We start from the raw sequence: 19115 nt of genomic DNA on the forward strand, positions 1-19115 counted from the left end.
GATATTTATAACATATTTTAGTCTTTAGAAATATTTATAAGAACATTTTACTCTTTAGAAACATTAAATCTTTAATTGGTTGACCTATTTTATTTCATTAATCTAAAAGAGTCTATCTCTCAATAGAAAAACAAGAACAGTCAGATCCCAGATCACTATTTGGAATGGCTGCAGTCATTAGTAAGTATTTTGGATTGAGCAGTATCAAAAAGGCAGACAGTCTAGCCTGTGCAAAACAGATAATGGAAATCTGCAAAGCTGTTTACTGCATAGCATTGGCCACATTTGGAGCTTCAAACATTCACAGAATGAAGTTCTAGGCGCAAATCTTTAGTCTTCCTTACAGAAGGAACATTGAGCACTGTATAAACTGTTTGTTCAAGACACTCATCTTTGGACACTATCATATTTTTAGATCTCTCCCTACTGCTGCAAAGGACAAACATACTGTTTGTACTAAAAATCTGATCTATTCAAATATTTGCTAGCTTTTTTTTTTTTTTTTTTTTGCCTCAAGGCCTTTACCTAAAGTGGTGCCACCAAAGAGGCAAAAGTAGGGTTTTTTTTCAGCTGCCAATACTCCTGTAATCCCATTTGTAAAAATGTTAAAAGAAAGCTTCAGAAATTGATTTATTTCACCTTCTCAGGCAACTTTTGTAGCAGGGCTTCTAAACCACTTGTTATCATTCCATTTCCATTTACACTGGCTTCGTTTCACCGGTTTTTGTGGCAGTGCTCTGATACTGTAATAAAAGGTGAGCCTGTAAAACCTAGGGAGGTGGAAATGTGGGTGATGTTTCACTTATTAGTGGCTCTTCACAGACTTTTTCCTCTCTGAATCCCATTTAGTAGCAGTATAAAATGCTATTTGTGTTCCTGTGATGGGGTTTTGAGGGTTTGGGTGTTTTGGTTTGGTTTAGTTTTTTCTTTTCAGAAAGAAGTTTCTGTACATTTTTCATTTTCAAACAACTTGGAAGTGGGAGCATGAATATCAACCACATTTTAGATCATTTAGAATGGATTTGTAAAACAAAGATTTAAATAAAATTCATCCTCATTAATTCCAAAGTTGAATCAACTGTTCATTGCTGTAATGTTGTTCCCAACCTGACACAGACCTCTGTCTGAAGTCTTATATACATAGGAAATGCAAGCCAGCTTCACAGCTGAAGTTATGTAAAATAACAGTTCACTATATAGACTTTTGTGGATTAATCACAGAATCATAGCATCATGGAATGGTTTTGTTTGGAAGGAACTAGTCATGGTCCAATTAAATCAAGTAATAATTGTATTTGAAAAAATACTATTTTTAAAAAATGATGTAAACAAAGTTCATAGGCTCATATGAGCTTTTTGTATGCTACTAGTAGCAATGCCCCTCCAGTGAGTTTCACACACCTGAACTGCCTCTAGTTAGCAGGATGGAGGAGCACCTGAAGCTAATTAACCAAACAAGGAATGGGACAGCAGTTGAGGCTTTTGCAGGCTTTTCTTTGATTGTATTGAGTTATGGGAGACAGCTTGTGAAAGATGCATTTTGGGAATCTGTTGAGGGGCTTCTGAAATTATTTTTCTAGGGAAAGGAAAGGTGGGAGGTCTGGGACTGGAAGAGGGGTGTTGAGTTTTTGAAGTGGATGCATAACCTGACAGAAGCTGAAGATGGTGGAGTCTGAACCTGGAGAAAGCAGCACTTGGCACTGATAGACTAAGAAATGTGAGACTGAAGTGGGTTTGATTGGTGTTTTTGTTTTTTATTTTTCCTTAAAAAAGAAAATTGAATGATATTCAGCAGTATGAAGAGGTATTGCTCTCTGTTTTCTTTATGCTGCAGAGGTGGGTAAGCAAAGGGTAATTCTATTGCAGAGGACTGGGTGTGCTCTTTGAGCTGGGGCTCTGCTAGTTGTAGTGTTCTTACACAGTGTTTTAATGGAATGGTCAGTGTTACCTTAAGCTTGAGAAAAGTCAATTTAGAGTCTCTGAATGAAAAACATGAACAACTTATTCTCTATGTTTTCCCTTTTCTGTGACTGTAAAAAAATAAAAGTTGAGATGTGATAGTGGGATTATATATGTTTAACACTTTCTGAGTTAGAAAATAAGTTCTAAATTGTAGATCTTGTACTGATCTTATAGTGGCTCCTCATTCCTTCATGTATGAAATGATATCTGAGTCAGGTTTTAAATCTTTGCTTCCTCTGGGCAACAGAACGGATATGAATTATTAAAATAAGCCTGTGGTTAAACATGTGGCAGGTAGCAGTCTGGTCTCCTGGCTTTATGTGTGATTAGGTGTCTTAACCTGTGGGTAGCTCTTCTCATTGTTGATAATAAGTACAGATAGGAGTTTAGCCCCCAGCATCTTATAATGATGAAGAAAACGGCAAATCCCTTTGTAAGTTTTAACAGTGTGCTCTGGGCTCCTTCAGGTTCTATAATGAAGCAGATAAGTGTGGCATGTGAGAGCATGACTTGTAGTGACTCTGGCCAGCTTGCTTTGTGGTGTTTTTTTTAAGCTTTTTTAATTATCTCTGGCACTTGCAAGACTGAGCTCTTCGCTAGAACAGTAGCTTATGGCAGTGGAGATGAAATTTCTCCAAGATGCTGAAAAAATTACTTTACATGTGTTTAATTGTGAGTATACCTTATTCATGGCTACAGTTTGCAAAAATAATAACTTGTGTGAGAATAGTTATTTAACATCATCTATTCTTATTTTGATGTGTGAAATTTCACCATAAAATTTACTACTTATTAACCTTAAACAGTATATGTTTACTGTATGACATGCAGTTCTGTCTCTGAACTAAGTCTTATGGTGAGGGGAATGATCTGTAAATCATAAATTAGAAATCAAACCTATTACAGCCTTAAGGCTGCCTTTATGTGCATATAATCTAATGCAAATAAATAGTTACGGGTCTGTTCTGAATTGTCAGTCTCCAGTCAGAACTTTAACTGTAAGAGGAACTTTGAAATAAACCCTTGCAAGTCCTTTATTTAAGCTTTTAAAAAACATCTGAGAGAAGCTTTTTTAAAAAATAAATGGGGTTTTTTTTGGAGGGGCAGGGAGGAGGAATATAAAAGATTTAAAAGGTTTTGTGGCCAGCTGTCATCTGTTTACAGTCAACTTCCCACTCTGAACTCAATGCTAAATTGCTGTGCGTGGAGAGGACTTAAATTTCTGACTGAAGTACTGTATGTGCTCATACACAGCTAGGACTGCTTAGTTCATAGCTCTGCTGTTCTCAGATACTTATAGTTGGCTGGTAACAGCTACTTGGAAGGTTACCCTGTTAGAACGGTTGCCTGTGGTTAGAGATACACCTTTTCAGTCTTCCAGATTAGGAAGATATGAGGATTGATTTTATTTTGCAGAGTTTTAAAATAGCACCTCTCAGTCTCCCTTTGATTTCTAGAAGGAAACTTTAGAGCTTGTGTGGCTTCAAAAAGGTTACGTAATGGATTTGTGTCCTGTAATTGTGTGATCTCATAGAGTTGCTCCTTTTCTGTGGAAAAACTGATGTTGCTACCTTCTAAACTAGTGAAGTTGCTTCTCTGCTGCCTGGCTGTGTTTAGGTATTCTAAACTAATTTGGATTATTAGTTACTAAGATAACAAAATATTAATGATTTGACATTTTTAATAGCCAAAATCAAGATACACAGATGATGCTTTTGAAGTGTTCTCTGCTGGTATCATCAAAGCTAGTGCCTGGGCCGGGCTGCAGGGTGGCAGCTGTGAGGTGAGGTGAGGCTGTGTCTACTCTAGACTGGTCACAGGCAGTTCCAGCCAGCTCCAACACAGCCACTGCAGGGCACGGCCCAGCCCCGCAGCCTCACTTGGGGCATCTCGGTGAGTTTGACACAGAATGAGCTTATGCAACTACCGTAGGCAATTCTAAGAATAAATAAGCTAGCAAGTGAAAAAAATGCCTAAATTTTTTCTTTGCAACTGCTGATTGGGTTTTGGCAATCCTGAAATCAGTACACGCTCCTGTTAAAAGTGGTCTGGCCATATGAGACTCTTCATGCTGGAAAGCTGTTTCTGATAAAGCTTTTCTGGAAAGCTTCATTTGCTTCACTTCAACCATGAGGGCAGGGCAGAATGTTTAAAAAAATAATCTAGTGACTGGGAACAAGAAAGTGATTATTTTGCTCCTAATCACTCCAATGAAAAGCTGGTTTTGTCTTGGAGATCTACAAAACGCCTGCAAAGATCATTTCAGCTTTAGCCTTGTTTGGAGGCTTGTTGGTTTCTATGTGAACAGCGGGGATGCAATAAAATTTCATAACTACACTCAGGAAAAGCTCAGTCCCAAATAAACTGTGATGAGTTGACCCTGGCTGGAGGCTAGTTGACCACCAAAGCCTCTCTCCTGAGAAAATACAATGAAAGGCTCATGGGTTAAGATAAGGACAGGAAGAGATTATTCACCAGTTACCATTGTGAGCAAAACAGACTTAACATTAAAAAAAAAAAAATTCTGCAGAAATTTGAGTTAGTCTGAAGTTAGATCATGGTGTTAGAGCACTATCAAGATCCTCTCTGGGCAGCAGTTCCAATATATCACCACTATCATGGTGATAATTTTTTCCTAATATAAAATTAGAATTTTTCATATTGGGGATCTTACTGGTTACTTTCAATTCTTTATGCATTTCCAAAAGAACCTGGATTTTCCTTCATTGCTCCGATAGGTAGCTGAAGACAGCAGTAAGGTTCACTTCCTAGTTGTCATCTTTAAAGAGCTCAAAAAATGCATTCCTCCAGCCTTTGCTTTTACAGACCTTTAAGCATATTGCCACACCCCATCCAGGAGGACTTGCCACTCTATTTAGTACCAGAAGATCCCAAACTGTATCCTCACAAGAACAGGGTTAAGAGTTCCGTACAGGGCCAGTTGGATCTATTGCTGCACTATTACGAGAAAAAAAAAAAATCCATGTATTAATAGACCTTCTCACTATAAATGGCTGAATATCAAGATCTGTAAAGTGACAATGGAGAATGAATGTTTTGGTTTGAGCTTCTTTCCCCCTCAAACAGAGGCTAAACTCAGTACTGGTGTACCACCATGTTTTCTATTACGGGTTCTGTTTCGTCGGCGTAGACAAGCTGAATATATTCCATCTGTGGCTGAAAAGTATTTTAGTGTGTGCATTTTATGCAGATTAATGCTGCTGAAAGCTAAGGAAGGAGCAATTTTTTAAGCTTAAAGTATTACCATATGCTCAATATGAAGTAGTGCAAGTTTATCAAGTGACAGTTTCATTAGTGGAGGGACTTGAAATGATTCTGCTTTCTTAGCACACTTGTCTGTCTAAACAGTTCCCTTTCTGGTTGCGGTAAAGGCCTACGCCTTAATTGCCAAGATACATTTCCAGAGTAAAGCAACATGGGAAGGGCTGTGATGAGTTTTTTTATTTTTTTTTTTCCTGCATGATGAAATGAATGTGCCAAACACATTATGATTCATGAGCTATGACTACCTAGCAATAATGTGTGTGTGGGGATGGCTTAGTAGGCTAGCAGTGTTTTAATTCTGTACAGTGTCTGAAGAATAACACTCTAGATTTTCATCTGCTGTCTAGTTTCTGTTTGCACTCAATTTCATGGCATTTGATCTCACTGAATTTATTAGAATACAGGAAGAGATGCTTTCAGAACCATTTCAGGAAACAAGGCCACTGTAGAGGCACCCAGGTAGTCTGTTGAGTGATTGAGTCTTCTATTAGAGCCTTTTCCATGATCTTTTTTAGGATTACTGCAATATAAATAACTTGAAGAAATAGATTTCAAGTTGATGTGTTAAATCCTCAAAGTTTGCCATGTACTTTGTTTCTTGTGTCTGTAAAACCTTTCAGTGCATAGATTAAAGGTATAAAAGAATATATGTCTTCCTTTATTGTGAATTGCAGTGTCAGCCTAAAGAATGATCTTCTCATAGTTCAAGGGAGATACTATAGAAACAGTTTTATTTATTGAGCAGATAAAAAAATACGTATTGTAGGAGTGATATTACTATAGCAAAGCAGGTAGGTCTAGAAATCATAATAAGAACTCAGGATGTTCAGTTACTGCTCAGAGAAGTTCTGAACAGTTCTGAACTGAATTCACGCCAAGTGGCGTAAATGCTGGTCAGGAATGAGGTAGCAAAAGTTGTTTAGTTCCAGGTTGATACAACTTTTTTGCCTTGTTATCAAAAAGAAATTTTAAGGCATTCCATGTAGTGTGAAGTGTTGAGACTGGTTTCTTCTATCTTTCTGTGTGTCTCAACCTCCTTTTCCTTCCTCCACCTGCAATATGTGCTAGCTTCCTGTATTTCAACAGAAAATGTTAGGTTCAGGGCATACTATAGTGTTATCAAAAAACCCCACCTCAACTCCTTCGAATCAGATCTCTTTGAATTCCTTAACAGAAAGGTAGAGATGTATTGGGGAAATCCTAAAATACCTATGTTAATTTAATAGTGAACTGTCATACAGGACACTCTAGGTGTAGGGCGGTAGTGATAATCACTCCAATTCATTAAATAGAACAAGAGGCACATTTCCCTAAAACCTGCAACATCTTCTGCAGGTGAGAGCACATACAGAAGTCTGAACATAAGATGTGGTTACCTGGAGGTAGCTCTGCGGTTTAGAGGAAAAAAATCAACCTGGTTATTTCTGGAATTGGAGTAAATGAGGCAGAAAGGAATAGGAGTAATAGGTTGTTAAGTACACAGAAGGCAAAAAGATTAGAGCACACAGCTAATTAGCACACGGGAGACAGTGTTGTTTAAAAAGAAAAGAAGAAACTGCAGAAAGCTTTTTGCTGACTTTCGTGGCCTTAACTGGAAGTTTTCATGTGTATTTAAAGCTCTCCTCGCTTTGATCTCTGATTCATCTGAGTCTGTTTTCCAAAGCTCAAAATTGGAGAGCGATGGGGAACCACCTGACCATTGTCATTCAAGCATAGAGTTCCTCTTGCATGTTTTTGTGAGTGGTCTTAATCCTAATTTTGCAACGAACTGCTGGTTTGGTGATAGTGCTGTACTAATATGTTGTTTATAGTTATTTATCCCCTGCAGTTTCAGATGCCAATCAATTAATTGTAACATCATTGTACAATAAAATTCATAAGGCACAATTTTTAAAAGGTAGGAGTTCTCTGAACCATCCAGATTAAAAATATATAAAAGTATTTTTGGTGTATTTTGGCAGGTCTTTTTATGAGCTGTTCCAATGTCTGGGTTCAAGAAACACTTTCCAGATGAAGTTTGAACAAAAAGTGGCTCCTTGGTGTGTTGTTCTGTACCCAATGGATCCCATACCTCCATTGCAAAATAAAAAAATCAGCTAGTGATGTAAGCTGGCAGTATAGCTCTGGGGTTGTGGGACAGTAATGGCGTCTTGCATCTACTCTAATCATTAAGAAACCAACATCTGACTAGTATCAGCCAGATCTAATGTTGCCTTTAGCAATATTTCTGTAAAGGATGTAAAGATTTTTCTCTGTTCTGTTCTCAAAATGAATTAAAAGATTTGTTTTGGTAAATTATCTTAAAGTCAGGGAGCAATGTAATTACAGTTTATCAAAAATGGTTTTGTGTATAAGACTGCTAATAAGATGGGAAATGTAATTTTTCTGAAACTGTAAAATGCAAGGAATTTTCTTGTTTTCTCATCAGTTACTGTATATGACATTGAACATACGAGATCTAAGCTTTCTCTGAAGTAGCAGCTGGAGGGCCAACGTGGTAGTCCATGCCATTGCAAACAGCACTATCTTTGTGTGAGTCAAGGCCTGGTTATCTATTTCTAGGTGTCCTAAATTTACCCGTCATCATCTTGAAATGAGTCCTATCAAAAAACCCCTTTGTCTTCAGTAAGTGCGAACAGGTCTGTCTGTCAGTGCTCCGTTGGGGGGTGTGTGGATGTGTTAAACAGGGGGGTTAAAAAGCTCCAGAACTGTTTGAAATTTTGCAGTGATTGTTTAGGGACTGCGTCAGGGTAAAAAGCATAATGCGTTGGCAGTTTGAGTGTAGAAATAGGATGTTCATCACACCTACTGATGTACTCTTACTTTATTTTAAAGGTTATAACGATTTGTGCCTTTCCATTACACAGGCTATCTGGATTTCAGCTTCCGTCATCTATTGTGAGCACAGGATCTATCCTCACCCTCTGTTTCACCACAGATTTTGCTGTCAGTGCTCAAGGCTTCAAAGCTATCTATGAAGGTAAGGACTCTTCCTGCTAGGTCTTTGTTGCACTTTATAAGTGTTATCATGTTGAAATGTTGTGTTTCAATTTTAATAGTTTTTGGGTTCATATCATGAATGTATATTGCATAAAATTGTGGTTTTATAATAAAATGATGAAAAGTTGCTACATCACAGCCATAGTCCTGTTTTTGAGGTTTAATTTTAAACTAATACTTTATTTTTCTGCAGGAATTAAGGCTCCCAAAGCTGGATTCAGAAATGCTTACATTTTAATAGTTTTCTTATTTCCTAAATGATTTCTTTTGACAATTGCTTTAGGCAGTGCCTAATTTGAGTGGTATAATGATAAAAATGAGAGGAGATGTGGATGCTAACTGGTCTTGAAAATCAATTGCTAATCTTTTCCTTGTGGAAAATTTAAAACAATGACGAAAATACATGCATATATAAATTAATAAAAGAAAAAAACCCAAACAATCAAAGTAGCAGAAACCTGTTCCTGTGGAAGATTTTTAGACTGCAATGGTGACTGCACAGTTCTGAGAAAAAAAAAAAAGGCCAAACATTTTGTGTCTTCTAGTGTCTACCAAGAGTTAGGTTCATAAAACTAGACTGGTACTATTTCCTTAATACTTTTGTTGTACTATTTCCTTAATACTTTTCTGAGTTTTACAGAAAACTTTGAGATCTGCAACCTTTGTGTAGGAAAATTAACAGGTATAGTGGTATTAATCCACTGCTTAGCATTGTTGGATAATGAGGGTGTTTCAAGTGTAACTTCAGGATTGCTTTCAAACTTAGTGTGTGGGGTGGGTTCTTTTTGTTGTTTTTATTGGTACTGTTTATGGAAAATGTAGTACTCTGAGTACAAGAAGTTGCAGAAAACTCAGTTTCAGATTACTTCTCAAATACAAAGCCCTTTTTTCTATGGTTTCATAGGTATGATGCTTTGAAAGTGTTTGTTCTGGAAGAGCTGTGTACACAGTTAAAAATATTTTGCTTTTAATCGCTTGTCAGTGAGATCTATTTAAGTCCCTTAAAACTTTACCCCTTTTCTTGACAACACCTAATTCTTCTTCATATTGATGCATATCTTTCTATTATATTTGACTAATACTTTGAAATTACAGTGTTTCCTAATTATGTCTTGAAATCACTATCCTCCTGAGTGGGTTACCTATGTGTGAAAAGGTGTGAGTCTGTCCTTGAGGCTTTTTTCAATTAGGATCAGCAGTTTCTCTTTCCTTGGTAGCTATTCCTTCCTTTCTTTGTCCCTCAAAGCCTTATCGCCTAGTAAGTCCTCTGATAAGTCTGGCTGGTGGGTTTTGTTGTTTTGGCAGTTTTTCCGGGGGTTTTTTGGTCTTTTTTTAATTGAGGTAAGGGCTGTGAGGAAAGGCTAGGGAACCTAATAGTTTTCATAAGGAAAGGAGTATCAGACAACACAAACACACCATGAACTGGTTTTGTTGCCTCAATAGGAAGTCGCTTTCTGCATGCGTTATCTCCATTCCTGTGGATGCATGTGATGGCATATAACATTAGTTAATACAGTCTGAGCAGTTTGTTTTTCATATGGAAAAAGACAGTGAAGAATACTAAAGGACATCTCTTGACTGTCAACTTAGGAACACATGCACCGAGCCACAGGCTCTAATATAATGACACTTCCTGCTGGCCTGCTTTCTTGTAAAAACCCCAGCAGGAAGAGCTGTAATTAACATTGACAGCACTGCTCTGGTTAAACAACACTGCCCCCTTTCAATTGGATTCGAAATACAACGTCCAACCCTGTAAGAAATGGTGAATGCCATTCAAGTGACGGCATCTCAATGGGGACTGATGGTTCAGGAAGGATTTGTAGTAGTGTGGGGTAAGGTGTTTTTTGTGAATGCTTGGGGTGATTTTGACTTCAGTGGCCAACTGAATTAGTGAAACACCATAGCCAAAGAACTGTCGTGACAGTTCCCTAAACTACTTGTCTTCAGTAGTGACAGCTTCTGGCTTCTGTGGTATGTGTAACTTTGTGAATAGCCAGGTGATCAGCCTGGATGTTACCAGTCACTGGAAGTCTTTATGATCATTTGGCTGGCTACCTATCTGTAAGCTAATGTGATTTTACTGAAAATACGTGGTTATCCCTGGTTTCAGCAAGCTCGCTCTTTCTTCTCTGGAGTAAGTGAATTGCTCTTTATTGGAAGTGTGAGAAGGATTGAAGTGCTACTGACTGTTGCCATTGAAGGATTGGGACCCTATGGATTTGTAATGCACAGTTTGGGAAACGCTGATTTAAATATCTTCATTGGACGGAAGTTTTTAACTGTATGGCAGCTGTCAAGGACAGTGTGTTTTAAAAATAAATTTTTAATGGGATCTGGGGAAGTGATTCTGTAACAGAAATTTTTGTATAGTAGTAAAGTCTATGATGTTCAAAACAATTAAGAAAGCAGGAAAAATAAAGTGTTGGGTCACTATGAAAAGGCATGCAAAGGAATTGTTCTGGGTTTGCAACACTTTTCTCTCAGTAGCAGATGAATGTAGGTCTGAGAAATTAAAATATTGGGATTAATGAAGGAACTAATTTATAAACTATCCATATTCTGGGGAAAAAAACTAGTGGGTTTTGGTTTTAGGTGTTCAGGGTTTTTTGTGATAGGTCACTCTTTCTCCTAAATAGGAAAACTTTGCCTGATTAGGATTGTTACCTTCATGCAGTGTAAAACAATAAATTGATTTATTAGTGTCTTCAAAGTTAGCACTGCCATTGACAGTCAGTATTTAAAATATAATAATGTGGGGGAAAAAGCTAATGTTTTGACAACAATGACACTTTTCTCTTGAAAGACTTACTGGGCTAGGTTCTCTGCTATGTTGAGTTTCTGCTTTGCAGAGCAGTGAGGATGCTGTTGGGAGGTCTCATCATTACTGTTGACAGGGTGCTCTTTTTTAACTTTCCTGGAAGGGTACTGAACCAGGAAAGAAGGCATATGGACCACTTCAAGAGGTACTGAACAGCTTCTGAGCTTATTCTCATGCTGGTATCCCTAGCAGAAAGTGAACACTACATTTAATTTCTTGGGTTGGGGTTGAGATTGATTTATTAATTGAATTGTGTATATCCTTGATTTATGACCTCATTTCCTGTGTAGCAATGACATAATCAGGTCCTCTGTGTTTTTGCAATATATAATAGGTAAACAATTAAGCATCCCTGTGCTCTAAGTCCCTTGAACATTTTTTTTCCTACTGATCTGACTTAGCCTGCTGTCACCCCTAGACCACATGAATATCGACACTTAACTAAATATGCTTTTTGTGGCAGCAGACCAGCAAAAGCTGTCTAGTGTTAACAAGATACTGATGTAATTGGGCAGTTGCCAAGTTCTTAGGCTGAAATGTAGATTTCTTTACTATGTAATTACTTCACCAGATTTATATGTCCATTTCTGAGAATCTCTGGTATTTTTAACTGATAATACTTCCACCTTTCTCAGTGATCACATCAGCACTCTAAACTTTTAGTACAGGTGGAAGCTTGAATTATTCTTACTTTCTGGAACTAAAATGACCTATGTAACTTTCAAACACATTATTATATTGGTGAAAACTATAAATTTCAGAAGTAGTAAATTCAGTTTATAGAGTTTGTCAGATTAAATTATCTGCGAAATGATATATTGACCATTATCATCACTGCTGAGAAATAATTAAATCTGAGTTTTAAGCAATGGGATTGGCAAGTTGAAGGATAGATCTTTGTAAGGTGTGGTTGTTTTTTGATTGACAGTGTTTTACATCATATCAAATATGTTTAGGCTTTGCAGGGGTACATGGGAAGAATAACAAAGTAGTTGTGACTCTAGCAATTTTAATTCCCTATTAAAATCAGTTTAATTCATATTCTCTAGAATGAGATTAACTGTTTTTTAAAAAGGTGCTTTGAGGGCTACAAACAGAAGTAAAAATTCAGCATTGTTGTGTCATTGTAGTAGCTTTCTTTGGAAATACCATGAATATTCCTCCCATACAAAATGCTTATATGTGACTGGAAATACAGAAACATACTCTTTAAATGAAAACAATAGCTGAAGTGTTGTGCACGTTCTTAATTGAAGAAATGCATGGTAGAATTATTATATAGTCACTCTTCTTGTAAACTTGTGCCCTGCTATTCAGAAAATCCAGTTGACAAGTGCAGATAATTCAATAAATGTAGAAAAGCTTAATTTAAATAACATACATCGGTGTAAAATGAAATATCGTGGGTTTTAGCTTAAAATCAACCAAGCATTGTTAACCTTCGAAGGCAGTGTAGTGGCAAACACTTCGTGATAGATAGTATTTAAACAGCAAATCATATGTACTGGACTTGATGTATGTTAGTACCTTTCTTTGACTTCTGTTCTACAGCAGCAGGTTTTCTTTTCCAGAGGAAGAGTTTTTGCATGTCCCTCTATCCTACTTACCCTCAGGGCATACTTCCTTTTTTCTTTTGTTCTTTGAATTCTCAAAGCTTTCTACTCACACCCAGTACTAACATTTATACTGCCAGTCACCTCATCCTGCCTTATGCATCTGTCTTTCCTGAAGCCTCTTTTAAAATCCTTTTCAGCATCAACAGCAGAAAGTATTGATACACTTCCACACTGTAAAGTGTTTGAAGAAATTGTCTTTTTTTCCCCCTCTTGCTTCTCCCGTTCTCTCTGAGTATCTGTAATTCAGTGTGCTTTTTATTTTAGGGTTCAATATTTTGAAGTATTTAAAACAAACAAAATTGAAACACTTCCCCAGACAATTTGCAAATTTTAATCTCTTGTATTAATTCCATGAGTTTACCAAGATAACTTTCCCAAGACACTGATTTTCCAGTCAGCATAGACCCAAACAGGTAACAGACCTCAAAGCACAAGCTGAAGTTTCTTGGTTTTTGTTTGGTTTCCCTCAAGTGCCAAAATACCTTTCCTGTGCTCTTTTAAGAGTAAAAATGTGCTGCTTGCTGAGTCAGCGCTTGAAAGTTCTTGCTGTCCATGAGTCTGTGTTGGCTAATGGCTGTGTAGCTCTCACAGCAAGCTGTGATGCAGTGATAGGAATAGTTACTCCTGGGAATGGACATGCTCAAAACAAACCGAATAATAAGGCAAGTATTTCTTGTTGAGAGTGGGAAAATAAGTCGGCAGGGAAAAAACCCAACTCTTACGGAACTCATGCATAACAGTCGCCTATTGTGAGATGAGTTAATTGCTAGAGTTTACTCATAGGTGCTTTTTTATTCATTAGATAATATTTAATTTTGATTACTCCATTGATTTGAGACTGAATATGACTCCTGAACCTCAGTGGATATCAAGCTCTGAAAAGGTCCAAAATATTTTAATGACTGTCTTATGCTCACTTGCATGGAGAGCAATGCAGTTCATTCTATATTTTGTTGCATCATTCTTATGATGGATTGAGTTGGTTGTTCCAAATCTATAGCTATTCCCTCCTCTACTGTGACTTTTGGAGAACGAAGCACAAACTGCAGGGTGTTTTTTAGTAAGAAAACAAAGCTAACAGTACAGGAATACCAGTGTTTATGATAGTACTAAATGTCATCTTGGCAGCTATACATCTTATCTAGCAATCTTGCCATTGATTGTTAGTGTAATTGGCCATAACATATGTTAATAGACTGATACATTTCTTTTGCTCTTCTTAGTTAAATACTTTTTTCTTACTATTTTGATAGTCTGTTCTTCTCAAACAGATCTTTGCTGAAGCTTTAAGCAGTGTGTACATGTACAAATGGCCAGGTAAACCAAAAGCTTCATGTAGTGAAAGCACAGATTAAAATGGGATCTTTTTAGGCTAAAATTTGTAGTTGTATCTCTTTGAAGCAGAAGCAATTGTTTTTTTGAGAATGAATTTGGGTATAGATTTCCTCTGTCAACTCAGGTTGAAAAAAATACTTTTCCCTGTCATTTTTTTTTTTTTTCTGAAATGGTACCATCTGAATGACTGTTAATGATGACACACAGGAAAGAAATCATAAAGCAGTTAAAAACAAAGCTTGTATTTTCTGTCTCGAAACATGACACAACATGTAACAGCAAAATCACAGGGCAGAAGAGGTCTAGCAGTGCTGTGGGGCTGTTCTGTGGGACCTCTGATAGCTAAACTAGCCTGTCAATGAACTCGGTGTCAGAAGAGTTCACTTGAACAATAACGGCTAAAGCAAAAGATTTTTAAGCCTACATATATTCAGAAAAAAATATGGAAAATAAAATAGAGGTTGTTTTCTGAGGAAAGAGAGGTAAAATAATCCACTTGTGCTCTGACGTGTATGAATAGATCTAAGAATAGTTCTAGGAAATTCTTTCATAAGGAAAAAACACTGTAATGAAAGTTGTGATGGAATAAACTCTACCTGAATTAGTAGAAAATAAAAGTTGTAGGACTCTATCAATGAATTAATTTTGTATCTAAAGGAAGAATACTTTTATAAGAGCTTTGCTATGTCAACTCTTTTCTGCTTTCCAGCTCCCACCATGGGTAGTTCCATCTGTAATGTGAAGTCAGCCTTTATGTGGCAAGCAGCCCTTAGAAAAGGGATTAGATGTCTAAGATACATTCTTGGAACTGTCTTTTTGACTGACTCTTGAAGTAAGGGATTATTTTGTGCCTTCCAGTGACTTGATCTATATAAGAACTACTGTGTTTATTGTCCTCAGTGCATGAACCAGTAACTAAACTAGCATTGGTCTTTCATACCTGCTTTGTAATCATTTAGTTGGCTTGTAACTTCTGTCCACAGAACACTTAGTCGGGTTTGTGGTTGCAAACAGGAGTGACTGGTAAAAGTAGGCTTCCTAGAGTTAAGGAGTTACTCCTCTCACCTTGGTACCAGTTATAAACCAAAACAACTCCTTCTGCATGGAAAACAGAAGTGGATAGTCAAAGTCATAGCAGGATTGTTTCTCTTTTTCATAGCCTAAGTAACTTAATATAGTGGTTTAATTTCTCTGCTATTGAGTATTGAGATTCTGGAGAAGCTAATCTACATCCTAACAGCTCATCATCCCAACTGTGCTGATACTAACACCCTGTTTCATGTTCTTTCTTATCTCCCATCATTAGTATGTGGTTGTATGACTAATATTAACTTGTGAAAAATACTTCAAAGTTGTCTTTTTTAAATGTCAAAATTCCTTTAGTGCAGTCACTGCCTAATCTGAATCAGTATTAAGATATTGTCATAGTTTAACCCCAGTAGGCAGTGAAGCACCACACAGCTGCTTGCTTACTTCCCCCTGCGGTGTGTTGGGGGAGAGACTTGGAAGAGTAAAAGTGAGAGTACTCATGGATTGAGATAGATAGATAGATTAATAGATAAAGCAAAATCTGCACGTGCAAGCAAAGTAGAACAAGGAATTCATTCACTGCTTCCTATCAGCAGGTAGGTGTTCAGCCATGTCCAAGAAAGCAGAGAAGACAAATGCCATTGCTTTGAAAGTCCCTGCAAAATGGCAGCCCTGGACAAACTCCATCCCTCCCAGTTTTATTGCTGTGCATGATGTTGTATGGTATGAGATATCCTTTTGGTGGTTGGGGTCAGCTGTCCTGAGCAGGTCCCCTCTTAACTCCTTGTGTACCACTGGCTTAGTCAATGGCAGTACAGGAAGGGCCTTGGTGCTGTATGGGAATTGCTAAAACATCACTATGTTATCACTGTTTTCATCACAAATCCAAAAGATAGCTTCATACTGGCTTCTTTGAAGAAATTTAACTGATCACAGCCAAAACCAGTAGAAATATGTAGCATGAGGTAAAGATATTACATAACAGTATGTTGGAGTCAGCTTAGAAGAAAAAGAAGAAAAGGAATAAAAGCAGAATAAGAATAAAAATAGAAAAAGGCTGGCTGCTTCTCCTCAAAATGCTTTAGTAGTTCTACTCAGACTTTTAATTGTCAAAGTCAAAATGTTTTCTCTTGATGGAACACCTGTTTGAGAAGCAAACAAGGTCAGAACTTCTGTAATTCTGGAATCGTGTTGTATTTTCTTTTTTAAATTCAGCCACATAAGGAATATGTGGAATGCATCTTTCCTCCAAGTGCTTTTTCTGAAACAAGCCATGCAGCGTGACTCAACCGAGCTGGCATTTTTCTTGTTCCATCTTACAGCCAACTGAGATTTGGGGAAATATTTTTTTCTGTTCATAGCCTTACAGATTTTTTGCATATAAGTATTCAGTTAAGCAGCCTGTGGCCAGCCCTGTCCCCACTGTAAATTTATTTTAAATAGCAACTGCTGCCAGATATCAGAATGTCAGTAGTTTAACGAAAAAGCCTATATTGTGTTCAATTTACATAAACTTTCAGTTCTGGATGTGGCATTTATCTCTACCAATGTGGAAATTAAAATACTGCCAGTGCCTTGTGTGTGTTGCCAGGTTACTTGGAGGACTTTTTTGAAACATTTATCCCCAGACTTCTATCTGGCTGAGGAGTTAAATCTTACCTCCTTTTCTAATTATCAGATGTATTCAGTAATGCTTATTTACATTCAGAATGGTCCCCAGTAACAAGCTGGTCCCAGATGAAATGCAACTGACACTTACCTAGCTTTTAATGAATCAGAAAGCCTGGTACTATGGCTTGCTTGATTTCTGATCTCACTTGTAAAGAAAGCTCTTTATCCCTTTGGCTGATAGAAAGTAGGGAAAGTTGTGTTGGGCTTTTCATCTCTTGGATACTTAAAGTGCATTTTCAGCCATACCAGTCTGATTTCTGAATTGTCATAGTCCTTCATAGTGCTTTTTAAGATAGCGCCCTTAAAGTAATATCACTTTTTGTTATGAAAACTTATTTCTGCCTTTTAAAGTCCCTGCTAAGACTTGCTTTTGATAGTTACTTTATATTTATTACAAATCTGCTTGCAATAGCAAAGATGGCTTACAGTTTTTGTGTCTTTCTGTTGCAAAAATAAAAAAGGAGAAATCTTTATTTCATCTGGAATCATTGTTTGTAAACTTCTATTCCTTTAAACTGGAAAAGGGTAGAATCAGTATTTCCAGAATGGAATGGTTAGTGGTCCAGAAAATAGAATTTTGGGTTTGCTATGTTACTGTAGCCAGCAGCTGTTACCCAGATTAATTAAAGGTTGTATAATTTGCTATGTTAGATGGATAGTTAGCATATACAGTCGCCTACCTTTCTTTTCATCTTTTCTTGTATAACTTTAAGCCATTCGTAATTGAACTTTGAGATACTTTGTTATTCACATCCTTCTCATATATTGAGGGTTTTATTTACCTAACCTTTCATGTTTTTCTTCTTTAATTGGTATAAGTGGAACTTTTGAGATTTGTTAAAATGTGTCATATAATCTTCACCTTGTGCATGTTAGAATGCCATGTTTTTGTACAGTACTGTTGCACCACATAGTGAGGTTACCTGGGTGAATAAACTCAACAATTTTTCCTATATGAATACTAACTTCATTAGATACACATGTTGCTCTAAATGAGTCTAGAACACTGCTTTTAGTACTTGTTAACTCTGTATTTTGTATTTGTGTCCTCTAACACAATACTTTGAAAGCTTTCATTTTGTATATATTGAAAGACTTCCTAATATAATTATTCCATTATTCGTACTTCTAAGAAATCTTGTCATAATGTTCTTTCAAGCTAGTTTATTGGATTGACCTGAAAAGGACCATGATGGAAGGTCACACAATACTTTTGAGAGATGTGCCTTTCTTATATTTGCTTAACAGGACAAGGGACACCTGTGTGAGTCAGTGGGTTGTAAACCTAAAGTTGTAGGAATGTTAAAATAGCAATTTTGGATGCACAGGATCTTGTATACAGAGAAAGAGGCAACACACTGTGTGTATGTAAACCCAAGAACTGCAAATGTAATCAATTTCTTAAGTGTCTAATCATTATTAGTTCAGATGAAATGCTTATAGAAAAGGAAAAAAAAAACAAACAATGAAATTAAAATATTTACATGCACACTGCTTGGTTTCTACCCCTTTTCCTAGTGTTTTGCTTACCTCTTCTCTGCCCCTTTACTTCCAGTAGTTGATGTGTTTTTCTTTCTCACTTCAGGATGCACCTGAGTTTACTCCTACTTGCAAAGACAATTTCATACTTTTGCTCTTTTTCCCTTGTTCTGCAGTTCCATGTCACATCCATATTTATTTTACGTTGTGACCCATGCATGCTAGATCCTACTACTGTCAGTCCTAAAACCTGTTTTGTCCAGGTCTGCATTTCTTTACTGACCATGGGTGAGTTGTTTGTATATGTGGGCTCTCTAGTGTCAAGCCTTTGTCTTACCGTTTCTTGTCACTGTGCATGTGTTTTCCCCGCACTGCATCCTGTGCTGCCACTTACCAAAGCCTCTGCAGTCAAACCAGGACTATATTTCTCCTAACAATGTCATTGTGCCATTTGTGTGGGGTAACTGCTTGCCACAGCTATCCATATAAAACTATGGTCCTACTATCAGAAGAAAAAAAAACTAAAAAAAACCCCAACAAAACCACAACCAAATTTCAGACAAAAGATTTTGCATATGCCTTAAAAAATGCAGCCAACTGAATGTGCCCTGTATGTGAAGCTCCCTGTGGGCAGCAGAGGAAAACTTGGCCAAGTGTCCTTTTTAACTTTCTTAGGAGAACATGAGACCCAAATTAACAGCCTCCCTGCTGTTGCTCACAGTCACCGAAGTGGTGTAGGTTTCTCAATTGACCAGGGACTTTGTGCCTGCAAGGGTTTTTAGCTCCTGATACAGTGTGGCTGTAACAGACAACCCGTATGGTTTTCTTAGTAAAGGCTTCCTTGGTTTTTAAAAGTTTATTCTGCATATTCTTATTTAGATGTGTTGATTCTAATAAAGCACTGAGGAGCTGCGTTT

At 37.1% G+C, this 19115-nt stretch overlaps 1 protein-coding gene across 1 annotated transcript in view; it reads left to right on the forward strand.

The window, feature by feature from the left end:
* Nucleotides 1–19115, forward strand: part of CSMD1 (CUB and Sushi multiple domains 1) — a gene marked incomplete at both ends in the record, with an annotated part of 1089811 nt that overhangs the window by 332078 nt on the left and 738618 nt on the right. The window contains one exon of the mRNA XM_084261313.1: nucleotides 8115–8227. Within this exon, the coding sequence (XP_084117439.1) occupies nucleotides 8115–8227 (113 nt within the window). The remainder of the gene's footprint in view (nucleotides 1–8114; nucleotides 8228–19115) is intronic.

Source organism: Gallinula chloropus (assembly GCF_964237585.1).
Source record: "Gallinula chloropus genome assembly, chromosome: 3".
NCBI lineage: Eukaryota > Metazoa > Chordata > Aves > Gruiformes > Rallidae > Gallinula > Gallinula chloropus.